Source organism: Scyliorhinus torazame, chromosome 5, assembly GCF_047496885.1.
Source record: "Scyliorhinus torazame isolate Kashiwa2021f chromosome 5, sScyTor2.1, whole genome shotgun sequence".
Classification (NCBI taxonomy): Eukaryota; Metazoa; Chordata; class Chondrichthyes; order Carcharhiniformes; family Scyliorhinidae; genus Scyliorhinus; species Scyliorhinus torazame.
In genome coordinates, this window is record NC_092711.1 from 208,217,301 (window position 1) to 208,232,484 (window position 15,184).

General features: G+C 46.3%; 1 protein-coding gene across 1 annotated transcript in view; it reads right to left on the minus strand.

The window, feature by feature from the left end:
- LOC140420915 (sodium- and chloride-dependent neutral and basic amino acid transporter B(0+)-like) overlaps positions 1-15,184 on the minus strand; it is a 277,105-nt gene that overhangs the window by 30,787 nt on the left and 231,134 nt on the right. The window contains exons 10-12 of the mRNA XM_072505063.1: positions 13,804-13,922; positions 13,389-13,488; positions 1,598-1,707 (exon numbers count right to left, since the gene is read on the minus strand). Coding sequence (XP_072361164.1) covers positions 1,598-1,707; positions 13,389-13,488; positions 13,804-13,922 — 329 coding nt within the window. The remainder of the gene's footprint in view (positions 1-1,597; positions 1,708-13,388; positions 13,489-13,803; positions 13,923-15,184) is intronic.

The window sequence follows — 15,184 nt, forward strand, 5'->3', positions numbered from 1 at the left end:
CATCACTCTATACCAGGAACCCCACCCAACCTTTTTGGACACCAAGGACAATTTTGCATGGCCAATCCATCTAATCTGTACATCTTTGGACTGTGGGAGGAAACCGAAGCACCCAGAGGAAACCCACGGGGAGAATGTGCAGACTCTGCACAGACAGTGACCCAAGCTGGGAATCGTACCTGGGACCCTGGAGCTGTGAAGTAACTGTGCTAACCACTATGCCACCATGCTGCCCGAATATTCGGAGTCTGGGCACTAGGTTGCATATTTGCATCGCACTGAGTAATTTAATATCATATGGAAAACCATGGTAAATCAATTGTGATTATAAAAATCAATCACGCATGATCCATAAACGGAGTTGCTGGATTAAAAATCGTTTGCTGCAACACTAACCACCGAGAACTGCAAGGTTCTAGAAAATGTTAACTTAACTGATGAGAAATTGGGTTTATTCTACCTTTTCTTTCAGTGTAATGAGAGCCCTAATAACTCCAAAATGGCTCTCACATTCCCCATTGTTGTAGAGAGGCTGTGGTGTAGTGGCATCATCACTGGACTGGCAATCCAAAGATCCAGGGTACTGCTAAGGGACCCCTATTTGAAGTTTCTCCACAACTAGATTTACCCTTTCTGTGAGAGTCCTGGTTTATCTGGAGCTCCACAGTTTGAGTGGAACCCCCAGCAGATGTCCAGCTCCTTCCTAAGCCAGTGTCGACATCAGTGCACCATAAAATGGAACCCCTCCTTCCCACACCCCACCTTCAGTAATGTTACAATTACCTTCCTGATCTGTCTGTTCCTATGTCAATTAGCTTGTGTTATCCATACTAATCTAGAGATTACTACTGGTTGAGTCCTGTTTTAAATTTAGTTCCCAGCTTCTGATATTCTCTGATGAGAACCTCGTCCCTTTTCCTCCCGATGTCATTGGCTTTGACATGGACACGATTACTGGGACCTCCTCATCCTTTTCCATCTTCCTATCCAGTTGCTATGAGATACCCTTTACCCTTCTCTCTGATACTTGACACACACCCTGAATTCTGTGTCTGCAGAAAATGTTACCCATCCCCTTAATTATCGCACCCTCTAACACTACAAACGTTCTCTTTCTATTTTACTCCTCACCCGCACTTTGATTGCCTTCAACCACACGGTTCCCATTCCGACCAGTCTCCTCACATCCTTAATCCTATTCTCACAGGTAACAATGACACTACCCATTGGATATGGTCAGAATCGGAGGAACCTCCTTCGATATTTCCTGTAGGTTGCCCCTATCCTGTTGATCGATAGTCAGACTCCCCACTTCCTGGCCCAGTGTTTTCCGATAAGATGTGACGGACTCTGGAGAAAATTATATCAGTGTCCTTTCCTCTCTGATATATGTAAGAGTGTCTCCAACTTGCACAACAGCTCAATAGCTCCGAGCTGGAACATCCCATACTGGAGACACATCCTGGCGATGTGATAATCAGGGAAAGCCTCACAGTTCCCAAACTCCATATACTGCAGCTCCAACACTGTACTAATATTTATCATTTTAAAAAATGTTAGCAATAATTAATTGAGCAGTTAGGTAACATCTCCTTACTATCAGCAGACATGGAGAGATAAAAATCCAACAGACTCTCCACCACAGCCAGAAGAGCCAAGTCCTTTCCCCAATCATCATCTCAATATCTTTGATGAATCTGTTTGCCCCTGTGAATAACAAGAAAGCAGAGAGACACAATCACTTGGTTTGTCCAGTCTTCAGGGAAGCTTGTTTACTGTATAAGTTCATCTTGTGCTGAGTGTCACAAATGAACCGATTAAATCAGAGAAGGGATTGCTCAGAATTTCAAACAGGGTGAGTAAATTAGCAAAGTTGTAAAACAACAGCATTTGTTGTCCATTCCTAATTGCCTCTGAGAAAGTAGTGGTGTGCCACCCCTTTTAACCGCTGCAGTCCATGTGGTGTAAGTACACGGACAGTGCTGTTAGGACTCAAGTTCCAGGATGTTGATTCAATAATAGTGAAGGAGCACTGATATAATTCCAAGTAAAGACAATGGGTGGCTTGGAGAGGAACTTATTTGTGGTGTTGTTCCCATGTAGCTGCTGCCTGTATCCTCTTAGCTGGTGGACCAAAGATTTACAAGCTGCCGTTGAACATGGTTTTGTGAATTGCTACGGGACATCTTTCAGGTGGCACTCACAGTTGCCGCTGTATGCTGGTGCTACTGAATGTTTAAATTGATGGATGGATTGCTTTGTCTCAGGTGGTGTTGAACATCTGGAATATTGTTGGAGCTGCACGGATTCACAAAATTGAACAGCATGCTCCAAACGTGTGCTTGCAGATAGTGGGCGATCCTTGAGGAGTTATGAATTGAGTTACTCACTGCAGAATTCCCAGCCTCTGTAGCCACAGAATTTATATGATGGTCTAGTTAAGCTTCTGGTCAAAGATGACTCCCAGGATGTTAATGGTGGGGGATTAAAACATGATAATGACATTAAAATTCATATGGAAATGATTATGATCATAAACTGTGCCTGAACAAGACATAGACAGGCTGTTCCAGTGTGAGACATAGACAGAGACTGTGCTGACTGAGATGTAGGCAGAGACTGCCAGAGCGAGATGTAGACAGAGAGTGTGCCAAAATGAGAGGTAGACAGAGAGGAGGATTTGAAAATTGGATCAGATTGAATTCAATGCAAGTGAGAATGGATGTGGAGCGAGATTCTCCATTTGGGAGACTAAGGGAGGGATTTTCCATTTTAGAGACCAAGTACTTGCTACCAGTGCCAAGAGCTAGTCAGAGTAGGAATGTCAGGATAGATAGGATGAATGCGTGGCTCGAGAGATGGTGCAAGAGGGAGGGATTCAAATTCCTGGGGCATTGGAACCGGTTCTGGGGGAGGTGGGACCAGTACAAACCGGATGGTCTGCACCTGGGCAGGACTGGAACCGATGTCCTAGTCATCGGTCGTGTTTGCTAGAGCTGTTGGGGAGGGTTTAAACTAAAATGGCAGGGGGATGGGAACCGATGGAGGAAGTTGGAAGGTCGTAAAACAGGGACAGAAATAAAAGGCAGTAAGGGGGAAAGTGGCAGTAAGGGGGAAAGTGTAAGGCAGAGAAGCCATAGTCAAAAATCAAAAAGGGCGACAGTACAACGTACAGTGACTGAGGGGAGCTCAGTAAATAGGACCAGTAATACTAAAAGGAATAAAACGGGAAGTAAAAACATTAATGGTAAGCAACGCGGCAGGTTGTTACATGAAGATATGGGTTCAACCACAAGGAAAATTAGGAGAAAAGTTAAGAGGAAATATAACTTAGGAGAGGTTACTGATCGAGGTGTTAAGATTCAAAACAGAGGTAAAAAAGCCAACATAAGTGTACTTTACCTGAATGCTCATAGTATTCGGAATAAGGTAAATGAGTTGATGGCGCAAATCATCGTGAATGACTATGATTTAGTGGCCATTACTGAAACATGGTTAATGGATGGTCACGACTGGGAGTTAAATATCCAAGGGTATCAAACTATTCGGAAGGACAGAGTGGATGATGAGGGAGGTGGTATAGCTCTGTTATTTAAGGATGACATCCAGGCAATAGTAAGGGAAGACATCGGTGCTATGGAGGATAAGGTTGAATCCATTTGAGTGGAAATCAGGAATAGTAAGACGAAAAAGTCACTGCTAGGAGTAGTCTAAATGCCACCAAATAGTAACTTTATGGTGGGGCAGGCAATAAACAAAGAAATAACGGGTGCATGTAGAAATGGTACAGCAGTTATCATGGGCGATTTTAATCTACATGTTGATTGGTTTAACCAGGTCGGTCAAGGCAGCCTTGAGGAGGAGTTTATAGAATGTATCCGCGATAGTTTCCTAGAACAGTACGTAATGGAACCTACGAGGGAACAAGCGGTCCTAGATCTGGTCCTGTGTAATGAGACAGGATTGATTCATGACCTCATAGTTAGGAATCCTCTCGGAAGGAACGATCATAATATGGTGGAATTTAAAATACAGATGGAGGGTGAGAAGGTAAAATCAAACACTAGTGTTAAACAAAGGAGATTACAATGGGATGAGAGAAGAACTAGCTAAGGTAGACTGGGAGCAAAGACTTTATGGTGAAATGGTTGAGGAATAGTGGAGAACCTTCCAAGCGATTTTTCACAGTGCTCAGCAAAGGTTTATACCAATAAAAAGGAAGGACGGTAGTGATGCACAATCAATAACAGCAGAAACGAGATTGGAGACAATTGAAGGCTTTAATACACTAGATGTTTCCCCCAGCAGCGCAGGTACAGAAGGAAGCTGCTGGGGCAGCATGGGCTCTTATACCCCGCCTTGCAAGGCGGAGCTAACATGCAAGCTTATCCAATGGAACAAGTACATTCTCCACCAATGGTATTCCGGCATTACAGGTAAATATTGGTCCTTTAGAGGATGAGAAGGGAGATTTAATAATGGGAGATGAGGAAATGGCTGAGGAACTGAGCAGGTTTTTTGGGTCGGTCTTCACAGTGGAAGACACAAATAACATGCCAGTGACTGATAGAAATTCGGCTATGACAGGTGAGGACCTTGAGAGGATTGTTATCACTAAGGAGGTGTGATGGGCAAGCTAATGGGACTAAAGGTAGACAAGTCTCCTGGCCCTGATGGAATGCATCCCAGAGTGCTAAAGGAGATGGCTAGGGAAATTGCAAATGCACTAGTGATAATTTACCAAAATTCACTAGACTCTGGGGTGGTCCCGGCGGATTGGAAATTAGCAAATGTGACACCACTGTTTAAAAAAGGAGGTAGGCAGAAAGCGGGTAATTATAAGCCAGTGAGCTTAACTTCGGTACTAGGGAAGATGCTGGAATTTATCATCAAGGAAGAAATAGCAAGGCATCTGGATGAAAATTGTCCCATTGGGCAGACGCAGCATGGATTCATAAAGGGCAGGTCGTGCCTAACTAATTTAGTGGAATTTTTTGAGGATATTGCCAGTGCAGTAGATAATGGTGAGCCAATGGATGTGGTATATCTGTATTTCCAGAAAGCCTTTGACAAGGTGCCACACAAAAGGTTGCTGCATGAGATAAAGATTCATGGCATTAAGGGGAAAATAGTAGCATGGATAGAGGATTGGTTAATTAATAGAAAACAAAGAGTGGGGATAAATGGGTGTTTCTCTGGTTGGCAATCAATAGCTAGTGGTGTCCCTCAGGGATCAGTGTTGGGCCCACAATTGTTCACAATTTACATAGATGATTTGGAGTTGGGGACCAAGGGCAATGTGTCCAAGTTTGCAGACAACACTAAGATGAGTGGTAAAGCAAAAAGTGCAGAGGATACTGGAAGTCTGCAGAGGGATTTGGATAGGCTAAGTGAATGCGCTAAGGCCTGGCAGATGGAATACAATGTTGACAAATGTGAGGTTATCTATTTTGGTCGGAATAACAGCAAAAGGGATTATTATTTAAATGGTAAAATATTAAAACATGCTATTGTGCAGAGAAACCTGGGTGTGCTAATGCATGAGTCTCAAAAAGTTGGTTTACAGGTGCAACAGGTGATTAAGAAGGCAAATGGAATTTTGTCCTTCATTGCTAGAGGGATGGAGTTTAAGACGAGGGAGGTAATGCTGCAATTGTATAAGGTGTTAGTGAGGCCACACCTGGAGTATTGTGTTCAGTTTTGGTCTCCTTACTTGAGAAAGGATGTACTGGCAAATGGAGGGTGTTCTGAGGAGATTCACATAGGTTAATCCCAGAGCTGAAGGGGTTGGATTATGAGGAGAGGTTGAGTAGACTGGGACTGTACTTGTTGGAATTTAGAAGGATGAGGGAGGATCTTATAGAAACATATAAAATTATGAAGGGAATAGATAGGATAGATGCGGGCAGGTTGTTTCCACTGGCGGGTGAAAGCAGAACTAGGGGGCATAGCCTCAAAATAAGGGGAAGTAGATTTAGGACTGAGTTTAGGAGGAACTTCATCACCAAAGGGTTGTGAATCTATGGAATTCTATGCCCAGTGAAGCAGTAGAGGCTCCTTCATTAAATAATTTAAGAAAAAGATAGATAGTTTTTTGAAGAATAAAGGGATTAAGGGTTATGGTGTTCGGGTGGAAAGTGGAGCTGAGTCCACAAAAGATCAGCCATGATCCCATTGAATGGCGGAGCAGGCTCGAGGGGCCAGATGGCCTACTCCTGCTCCTAGTTCTTATGTTCTTATGTACTAACGCCTGAACAGACTCGGTGGACTTATACGATAGCAGGATTGGTGCCAATCCCATAGCAATTCAACAACCGTTAATGGGCTAGCACCGGTGCCACGTGGAACACTAAAGTATCCGATTGAAAACATTATCGGATTCGCCTGGGTCGGGATTGACACTCGAGAGGCTGACAAGCTGCAGCCACATATTAGCACTCCCCTCCCACACACAGTCATCCCAGCCAACAAGATGGCAGCACGCAGAGCGGCAACCCGATTTGTGGAGGCAGCGCTCAAGACCTTGCCAGACGCCATTGAGGTGATGTGGCCTGTGCTGTGGTGCCAGATGCCTTCAGCGCTGTGGACTCCACCACCAGGGCTGGCTAGCAGGCCAGCCAGGATGAGTCGACAGAATGATGCCCCTTACACTAAACTCCGTCCCACACTAAACTCCGTCCCACACACCTCTAACCCTGCTCCCCACCCTACCCACACCCCACCCTGCACCAAATGCCAGCACCCATACCGACCACTATGGCCGGGTGCCCTATCCACAAAGGCCACCAGGTACCCATTTATGTGCTGCATGCGTCAGACTGCCTAACACTGCGTTTTCTGACTTCTTCCGCACCAGGAGAATGTGGCCCACAATTGCCAGGAGAGGGAAAAGAACGGAGGGGGACCGCCGGATCTTCACCCCTCACTGCAGCGAAGCAGTGGGCATTGGACCTGGTAGATGGGCTTTCGAGACAGCCGTTTCTGAGCCGGAGGTCGGCATCAGGCGAGCAAGTGAGACCCACAGAACCGGCGGGCACCCTCCGGTCTTCTCCCGATCCTTGTGGCTGAGGGCCATCTTCTCCTGGGGGGCCGATAATTCACAGTGTGAGATACATGGAGGGGGGCAGCACAGGGGGTCCTCGGCTAATGGCCTATGGGTGCAGGGCACCCGGCCATGGCAGGCAGTATGGGTATTGGCATGTGGTACAGAGTGAGGTGTGGCGGGCTGCCTTCGGGGAGTGGGGTTCGATTGCCCTTGAGATGGGGAGGGCCATGTGCGTTGTGTGGGGCATTCTGCTGCCAGGGGCATGGAGGTGGTGACTCATCCTTCTAGCGTGGAGGGTTGCCCATCCTCACGTAGCACTGCCTACCCGTCTGCCTGGTCGGGGCTCCATGGGGGGTTTGATGGAGGTGGGGTGTGTGATAGAAGATAACAAGAATTTTTTTCAATATATAAAAAGGTAACTGAGAGACAAGAATAAACATTGACCACTGAAAAATGAGGCTGGGGAAATAGTAATAGGAAACAAAGAAATAGCCAGAGGAACTGAATAGTTAATTTCTATCAGTTTTCACGGTGAAAGACACCAGTGGGAGATTGGGGGCAGAGGTGAGTGTAGTGGCTATCACTAAAGCGAAGGTTCTAGGGAAACTGAAAGGTCTGAAGATGTATAAATCGCCTGGAATGGACGGACTACACCCCAGGGTTCTAAAAGAGATAGCTGAGGAGATTGTGGAGGCATTGATGGTGATCTTTTAGGAATAACTGAAGGCAGGGAGGGTCGCAGAGCACTGGAAAATGGCTAATGTAACACCCCTGTTTAAGAAGGAAGGGAGGCAGAAGACAAAACATTATAGAACAAAGAATAAAGAAAAGTACAACATAGGAACAGACGTTTCGGCACTCCAAGCATCATAATGCCCAAACTAAAAAAAAACCTTCTGCCCATACTCGGTCCGTATTTCTGTTTCTCCCGTATTCATGTACCCGTCCAGATACCTCAAATGTTGGTAATGTGCCTGCTCCCACTACATCCTCTGGTAGGCATCCACATTCCTGGCACCCACCAGTCTCTGCGTGAAAAACGTACCCCTCACATCTCCCTTAATCTTTCCCCCTTTCATCTTGAACCTGTGTCACTTCTACCCTTGAAAAACGCCTCTGACTATCCACACTGTCTATGCCTCTCATAATTTTGTAGACCTCTATCAGGTCTCCCCTCAGCCTTCGTCTTTCTAGTGAAAACAATCCTAGTTTATTCAACCTCTCCTCATAGCCAACACCCTCGAGACCAGGCAACATCCTAGTGAAACTTCTTTGCACTCTCTCCAAAGCTTCCACATTCTTCTGATGTGGTGACCAGAACTGCACGCAATGCCAAATGTGGCCTAACCAAGGTTTTTCTAACTGCAACGTGATTTCCGACCTCCTGTACTCAATGTCCCGGCTGATGAAGGCAAGCATGCCATATGCCTTCTTAATCACCTTGGCCACCAGTGTTGCCGCTTTTAAGAAACAGTGGACCTGTACGCCCAGATCCCTCTATATGTTAATGTTCCTAAGGGTTCTGCCATTTACAGTATAACTCATACCTAGATTTCATCGTCCAAAATGCATCACCTCGCATTTGTCCATATTAAGCTTCTTGGGCCATTTCTGTGCCCAAGTTTCTAATCAATCTGCATCCAGTTGTATCGTCTGACAATCCTCGGCACAATCAGCAACTCCGCCAATCTTCGTGTCATCCGCAAACTTACTAATCAGACCACCGACATTTTCCTCCAGATCATTTATATATACACTACAAACATCAGAGATCCCAGCACTGATCCCTGCAGAATTCCACGAGCTACAGATCTCCATTCTGAAAAACACTCTTGCACCGCTACTCTCTGTCTTCTATAACCAAGCTAGTACTATATCCATCTAGCCAGACCACCCCAAATCCCATGAGATGTTGGTTTTTCTACCAGTCTGCCATTTGGGACCTTGTCAAAAGCCTTGCTAAAGTCCATATAAACAATGTCCACAGCCCTTCCCTCTTCAAATTTCTTATTACCTCTTCAAAAAACTATTCAATCAAGTTAGTGAGACCTGACCTTCCCGTACAAAACCACGCTGCCAGTCACAAACTGGTCCATTTTCCTTCAAATGTGCATTTTTCCTGTCCCTCAGTATCATTTCCAAAAACCTCCTCACCGTTGATGTCAGGCTCGCCAACCCATGATTTGCTGGATTATCCCCGTTTCCTTTCTGAAACAAGAGAACAACATTGGCTGTTCTCCAGTCCTCTAGAATCTCGCCTGTGGTCAAAATTGATGTGAAGATATCTTAAGGCCCTGGCCATTTCCCCCTTGCCTCCTGCAGTAACCTGGGATAGATCCCATCTGGCTGGGGACATATAGATTTCATAGAATTTATAGTGCAGAAGGAGGCCATTCAGCCCATCGAGTCTACACCAGCCCTTGGAAAGAGAACCCTACTTAAGCCCCATGCCTCCACCCTATCCCCTTTATCCCCGTAACCCCACTTGACCTTTTTCGACACAAATGGCAATTTGGAATGGCCAGTCCACCTAACCTGCACATCTTTGGACTGTGGGAGGAAACCAGAGCACCCGGAGGAAACCCACGCACACACGGGAAGAACGTGCAGACTCCACACAGACAGTGACCCAAGCCAGGAATCGAACCAGCGACCCTGGAGCTGTGAAGCAACTGTGCTAACCACTATGCTACCGGGCTGCCCACTTGTTTACCTTCATGCAATTTAGGGTACTCAACACTTTCTCCTTTGATATACTGATGGTCAAGAACGTTCAGACACCTCTCCCTGACCTCTAAATCTATCATGGTGAATACCGGTACAAAGTACTCATTAAGGATTTCACCCACTTCCTGTGAGTCCACTCATAACTTCCCTCCATTATCCTTGAGTGGGCCTACTCTTTCGCTTTCTACTCTCTTGTTCTTATTGTGTGCATAAAAGGTCTTGGGATTCTCCTTGACCATGTTTGCGGAAGACATTTCATGGTCCCTTTTAGCCCTCCTAATTCCACATTTAAGTTCTACATTCACTGTACTCCTCAAGGGCTTCGTCAGTTTTTAGATGCCTAGACCTATAGTATACTTCCATTTTCTTTTTGACTAAGATTACAATTTCCCTTGTCATCCATGGTTCCTGAATCCTGTCATTTTTATCTTTCATTTTTGCTGGCACATGCTTGTCCTGCACTTCAATAAACTGGCCTTTAAAAGCCTCCCACATGTCAGACGTGGCCCTCAAATAGCAGCTTCCAATCCATATTCCACAGTTCCTGTCTAATTTGGATGTCATTGGCCCTCGCCCAATTAAGCGCCCTCACCCACGTGCCACTCTTGTCCTTATCCATGACGACCCTAAATCTTATGGAATTATGGTCGCAAAGTCCAAAATGCTCCCCCACTGAAACATTAATCACCTTGTCTGGCTCATTCCCAATGCCAAGTTTAGTGTGGCCCCCTCCCTAGATGGATTGTCAACGTACTGTATCAAAAAGCCCTCCTGGACACATCAAACAAATTGCTCTCCACCTGAGCCCCTGGCTGTAAGGGATCCCCAGTCAATATGGGGGAAATTAAAGTCACAACTGCCCTGCTTTTTTCACACCTTTTCCGTATCTGACTACACACTGCTTCTCGGTCTCATGCAGGCTGTTGGGAGATCTATAGTACACTCACAACATTGTGATTTCATCCTTCTTATTCCTGAACTCCACCCATAATGTCTCACTACAAGATCCCTTTGATGTATCCTCCCTCAACACAGCTGTGACCTGCTTCCTAATCAGCAATGCAACTCCCTCACCTCTTTTGTTTCCCCTTCTGTCCCATCTAAAATAACAATAGCCCGAAATATTAAGCTGCCAATCCTGTCCCTCCTTTAACCATGTCTCCGTAATTGCAATCACATCATAGTTCCATGCAGTAATCCAGGCTCTCAGTTTCTGCTTTACCCGTTACTTTTATTGCATTGAAGCAAACACACTCTTGACCTACAGTGCCGCTGAGCCCTGCGGCTTTCCTCTGCCTGCTTTTAATCTGCCCTATGTTTATTTAAATCTCACTTTTCTCCCCAGTCTCTACACTTATGGCTTGCTATTCCGGTTCCCATCAGCTGGTAAGATTTTAGAGTCCATATTAAAGGTGAGATTGCAAAGTATTTGGAAGTGCAAGATGAAATAGGACTGAGTCAGCATGGCTTCGTCAAGGGGAGGTCATGTCTGACAAATCTGTTTGAGTTCTTTGAGGAGGTAACAATTATACTAGATCCACGTGACATGATTGCAGGCCAATTAGCATGCCTTGAATGCATCCGGCAATGGCACCCCCATCGGGACCATGTAATACCCCCATTCAGTTCCAGCGTCAGTTAGACAAAGGTTAACTAGTGGATGTGATCTGTTTAGATTTCCAGAAGGCCTTTGACAAGATGCCGTGTAGGAGGCTATTAAATAAGTTAAGAGCCCATGGTATTAAGGATAAGATACTGGCATGGATAGCGGATTGGCTGACTGGCAGAAGGCAGAGAGTGTGGATAAAGGGGTCTTTTTCAGGATTGTAGTCAGTGACTAGCTGTGTGCCTCAGGGTTGGTGTTGGGACCACAACTTTTCACAATATACATTAACAACCTGGAAGATGGAACTTAGGGCACTATTGCCAAGTTTGACAATGATACGCCGAGGACAGGTAGTATTGAGGAAGCATGGGGGCTACAGAAGGACTTGGACAAGTTAAGAGAGTGGACAAAGAAGTGACAGATGGAATACAATAGGGAAAAGTGTGAAGTTATGCACTTTGGTGGGAAGATTGGAAGCACAGTCTATTTTCTGCATGGGAAAAGGCTTACGAAATCAGAAGCACAAAGGGCTTTCAGTGCCCTCGTTCAAATTTCTCTTCAGGTTAACGTGAAGGTTCAGTCGGCAGTTAAGAAGGCAAATGCAATGTTAACATTCATGTCGAGAGGGCTAGAATACAAAAGCAGGGATCTACTTCTGAGGCTTGGTCAGACCCCATTTGGAGTATTGCGAGCAGTTTTGGGTCCCATGTCTGAGGAAGGATGAGCTGGCCTTGAAAAGTACCAGTTCAGAAGAATGATCCCTGGAATGAAGAGCTTGTCGTATGAAGAACAGTTGATGACTTTCGGTCGGTACTTGTTGGAATTTAGAAGGATGAGGGGGGGATCTTATTGAAACTTACAGGAGACTGCGAGGCCTGGATAGAGTGGAGTTGGAGAGGATGTTTCCAGTTGTAGGAAAATCTAGAACCAGAGGACACCATCTCAGACTAAAGGGACGATCCTTTAAAACTGAGATGAGGAGGAATTTCTTCAGCCAGAGGGTGATGAATCTGTGGAACTCTTTGCCGCGGAAGGCTGTGGAAGCCAAATCAGTGTGTGTCTTTAAGACAGAGATAGATAGGTTCTGATTAATAAGGGAATCAGGGGTTATGGAGAGAAGGCAATGAGAGAATGAAGAGAATGGGATGAGAAACATATCAGCCATGGCAGAGCAGACTCGATTGGCTGAATGGCATAATTCTGCTCCTATGTCTATGGTCTTATAGGATGGGGGTGGTGCCAGGGGCACAGAGGTAGTGGCTTATCTGGGTCACCCTGAGGAGTTTGTGTTGCTTCTTCCAGCACTGCTGGCCAGTCCTCGCAATGGGGCCCATGGCACTCACCACCTCTGTCACTTCCACTCAGGCTTGGTTAACCTCGGCGGTTGGAAGCCTCCTTCCAACTCGGGAAAAGAGGGTGTTCCACCTCTCCTCAGTATCCAGCAGTTTCTCCAACTGAGTTTCTGCATCTGAGAACCCCGTGGCTGGTCTCCATGGTGCCATCGTCTTGGCTGGTGTGAGAGTGTATGGGAAGTGGATTGCTTATATGCAGCTTCAGCTTGTCACGCTCTCCATTACGCATCCTGACTGCAGTGAATCCCATGCTGGTCAGATTAGAATTATACTAGTTCCACGTGGCATGATTGCAGGCCAATTTGCATGCCTTGAATGCCTCTGGCAATGGCGTCCCCATCAGGACCACGTAATACCCCAATTCAGTCCCAGCGTCAGCACTGGTCTCCCAAATGCAGAATCCGGCTCGAAGTGTGAGCTTGACAGGCTAGAAACTCCCCAGGCCCAAACAAATCACTAAAGTGTGTGTGTGACCGGTGTTGATCTCACCCAAAAAGGCCAGCGGGAAACACCCCGCCAAAATCGCCCCAAATTACACTTAGAAATGTTTTGGTTAGATTTCGTGGCTTGTTTATTCTCTGAAGCAACATGATGATCCAAACAAGTATTTCAACTGAATTACTTAATTTTATTTCCGTGTTTTCCCTGTGACACTCACCATAAATCCAGCTTATACTAATCAGTTCCAGCAGAGCAGTTATAATGATGGCCCATCCAGCACGGAAATGATCCATTAACTTTAGCCAATAAATCCCACCCTAAAATTAAAATGGAAAATTAGAATGTCTGGTGTTTGAGAACATACAAGGACTCTAATATTCAAAATAAGGAATGCTGCAATATGATAAACCTACAACTTTACACAAATACTGTCTTAACCTGACTATATCCCCAGTATTTAGTAGCAGAAAAGGTCACTAAATTCCACACAATCATTGCATAATACCAAATAAAATGATTTAAAAAAATAACAGGACTAAAGATCTACTTAATCCTGTGAAAGTTCTGATTCTGGTGATTTTTAACCCGCATGACTTGTCAAAATTATCATACATTATTAAAGCACAACATACCTGTGTCACATATATAAAGCCGAAAATATAAAATGACAAGCAAGCACCAGTTAGCAGATAAAGACGCTTTGATCGGAGAAACTTGGGGAACTGGTCCAGCAGGGTTGTGAGAACTGATTCTGATGAAATAAAATCAGTAATTAATGAATAGTTTGTACAGTTCCAGAGAAACTCATCACAGGAGAAATCAAACACCTGAAAATCAGAGGGGCAAACAAGGACAGATTCCTCTATCTGCCAGTCCACTCTCTGAGGAATCACAAAGATTGGCTTGAATTTTCTGTTCAATGTTGGGAACTCTGGGCAGGTTTCGCCGCCCCGCCACACCAGATTTCGGAAGACTGTGCTGGAAAACCGGAGGAAGTTGAGAGGTTAGTTTTTTTTAAACCTGATCAGGGTCGGAAGCAGGGGGCAGAATTCTCCGCCATCGGGATTCTCCGTTTTGCCGGCTGGTCAATGGAGTGCGATTGGGCTGTGGGTGCCCTGCAAGGGTGTGGGGAGAGGGAGTATGGGGACCCTCCCGTAGTGCATCCTGGATGGGGGCAGTCGGGCGTCCTCTCGCTACACTGGGGTGTTCCGGCGAATGGAGCTCCTCAGTCTATCAAACAGGGCTATGTGCAGCCTCGGCCGCTAGTTCCATGCTGGGGCCCCTTATACAATGCGAGTTATATTGTATACCCATGTGCTTCTTGACGCTCCTAGCACCTGAAAACACGTGGATATATGCGCTTGCTATGGGAATTAGTTGAATGGTGCCCTGAATTTCTTATACCACGGGCTGGATTCTCCGTTTGGGAGACTAAGCCCCCACGCCGGCGTGAAAATGGTGGTGTTTTATGCCAGGAAAGTTGGCGCAAAACGGCCACCGATTCCCTGCCCCGGGGAGAGTTAGCAGCCAGGCAGCGTAGAGCTCCCAACTCTAGCTGCCGATACAGCCCAGAGCATTGCCAGGTCCCTGGCAGGGTGCCTGCAGTGACCGCGCCATGCTTTACGGCAGACGCAGCCCATGGACCTGGACCATAAAAATTGTCGTTCCCCCCCCCTCGGCCCTCCTGGGCCCCGGACTATTCCCCCCCATAATGCCCCCAGCCCCGAATGAAGCCCCCCCATATCGGCCCTTCCCCTACTGTGGCAGCGCTGGACTGAGTCTGCAGCCGCCACGCTGAGTTCACGTCAGGTGAGACCACATGTGTTCCACACCGTAAGGAACTTGGCTGGTCGGGGACGGAGCATCGTGGGGCGGGCCTCAGGCAATGGCCTGAGGCCGTGGATACAGCGTGCGGCGAGTACGCCATTTTTCAGGTGGCGGAGCATCGCGTAAGCGGTGTCACCCCCGATTTTGCCGTCATCGGGGATTCTCCGCCCCTTCGCTGAATGCGAT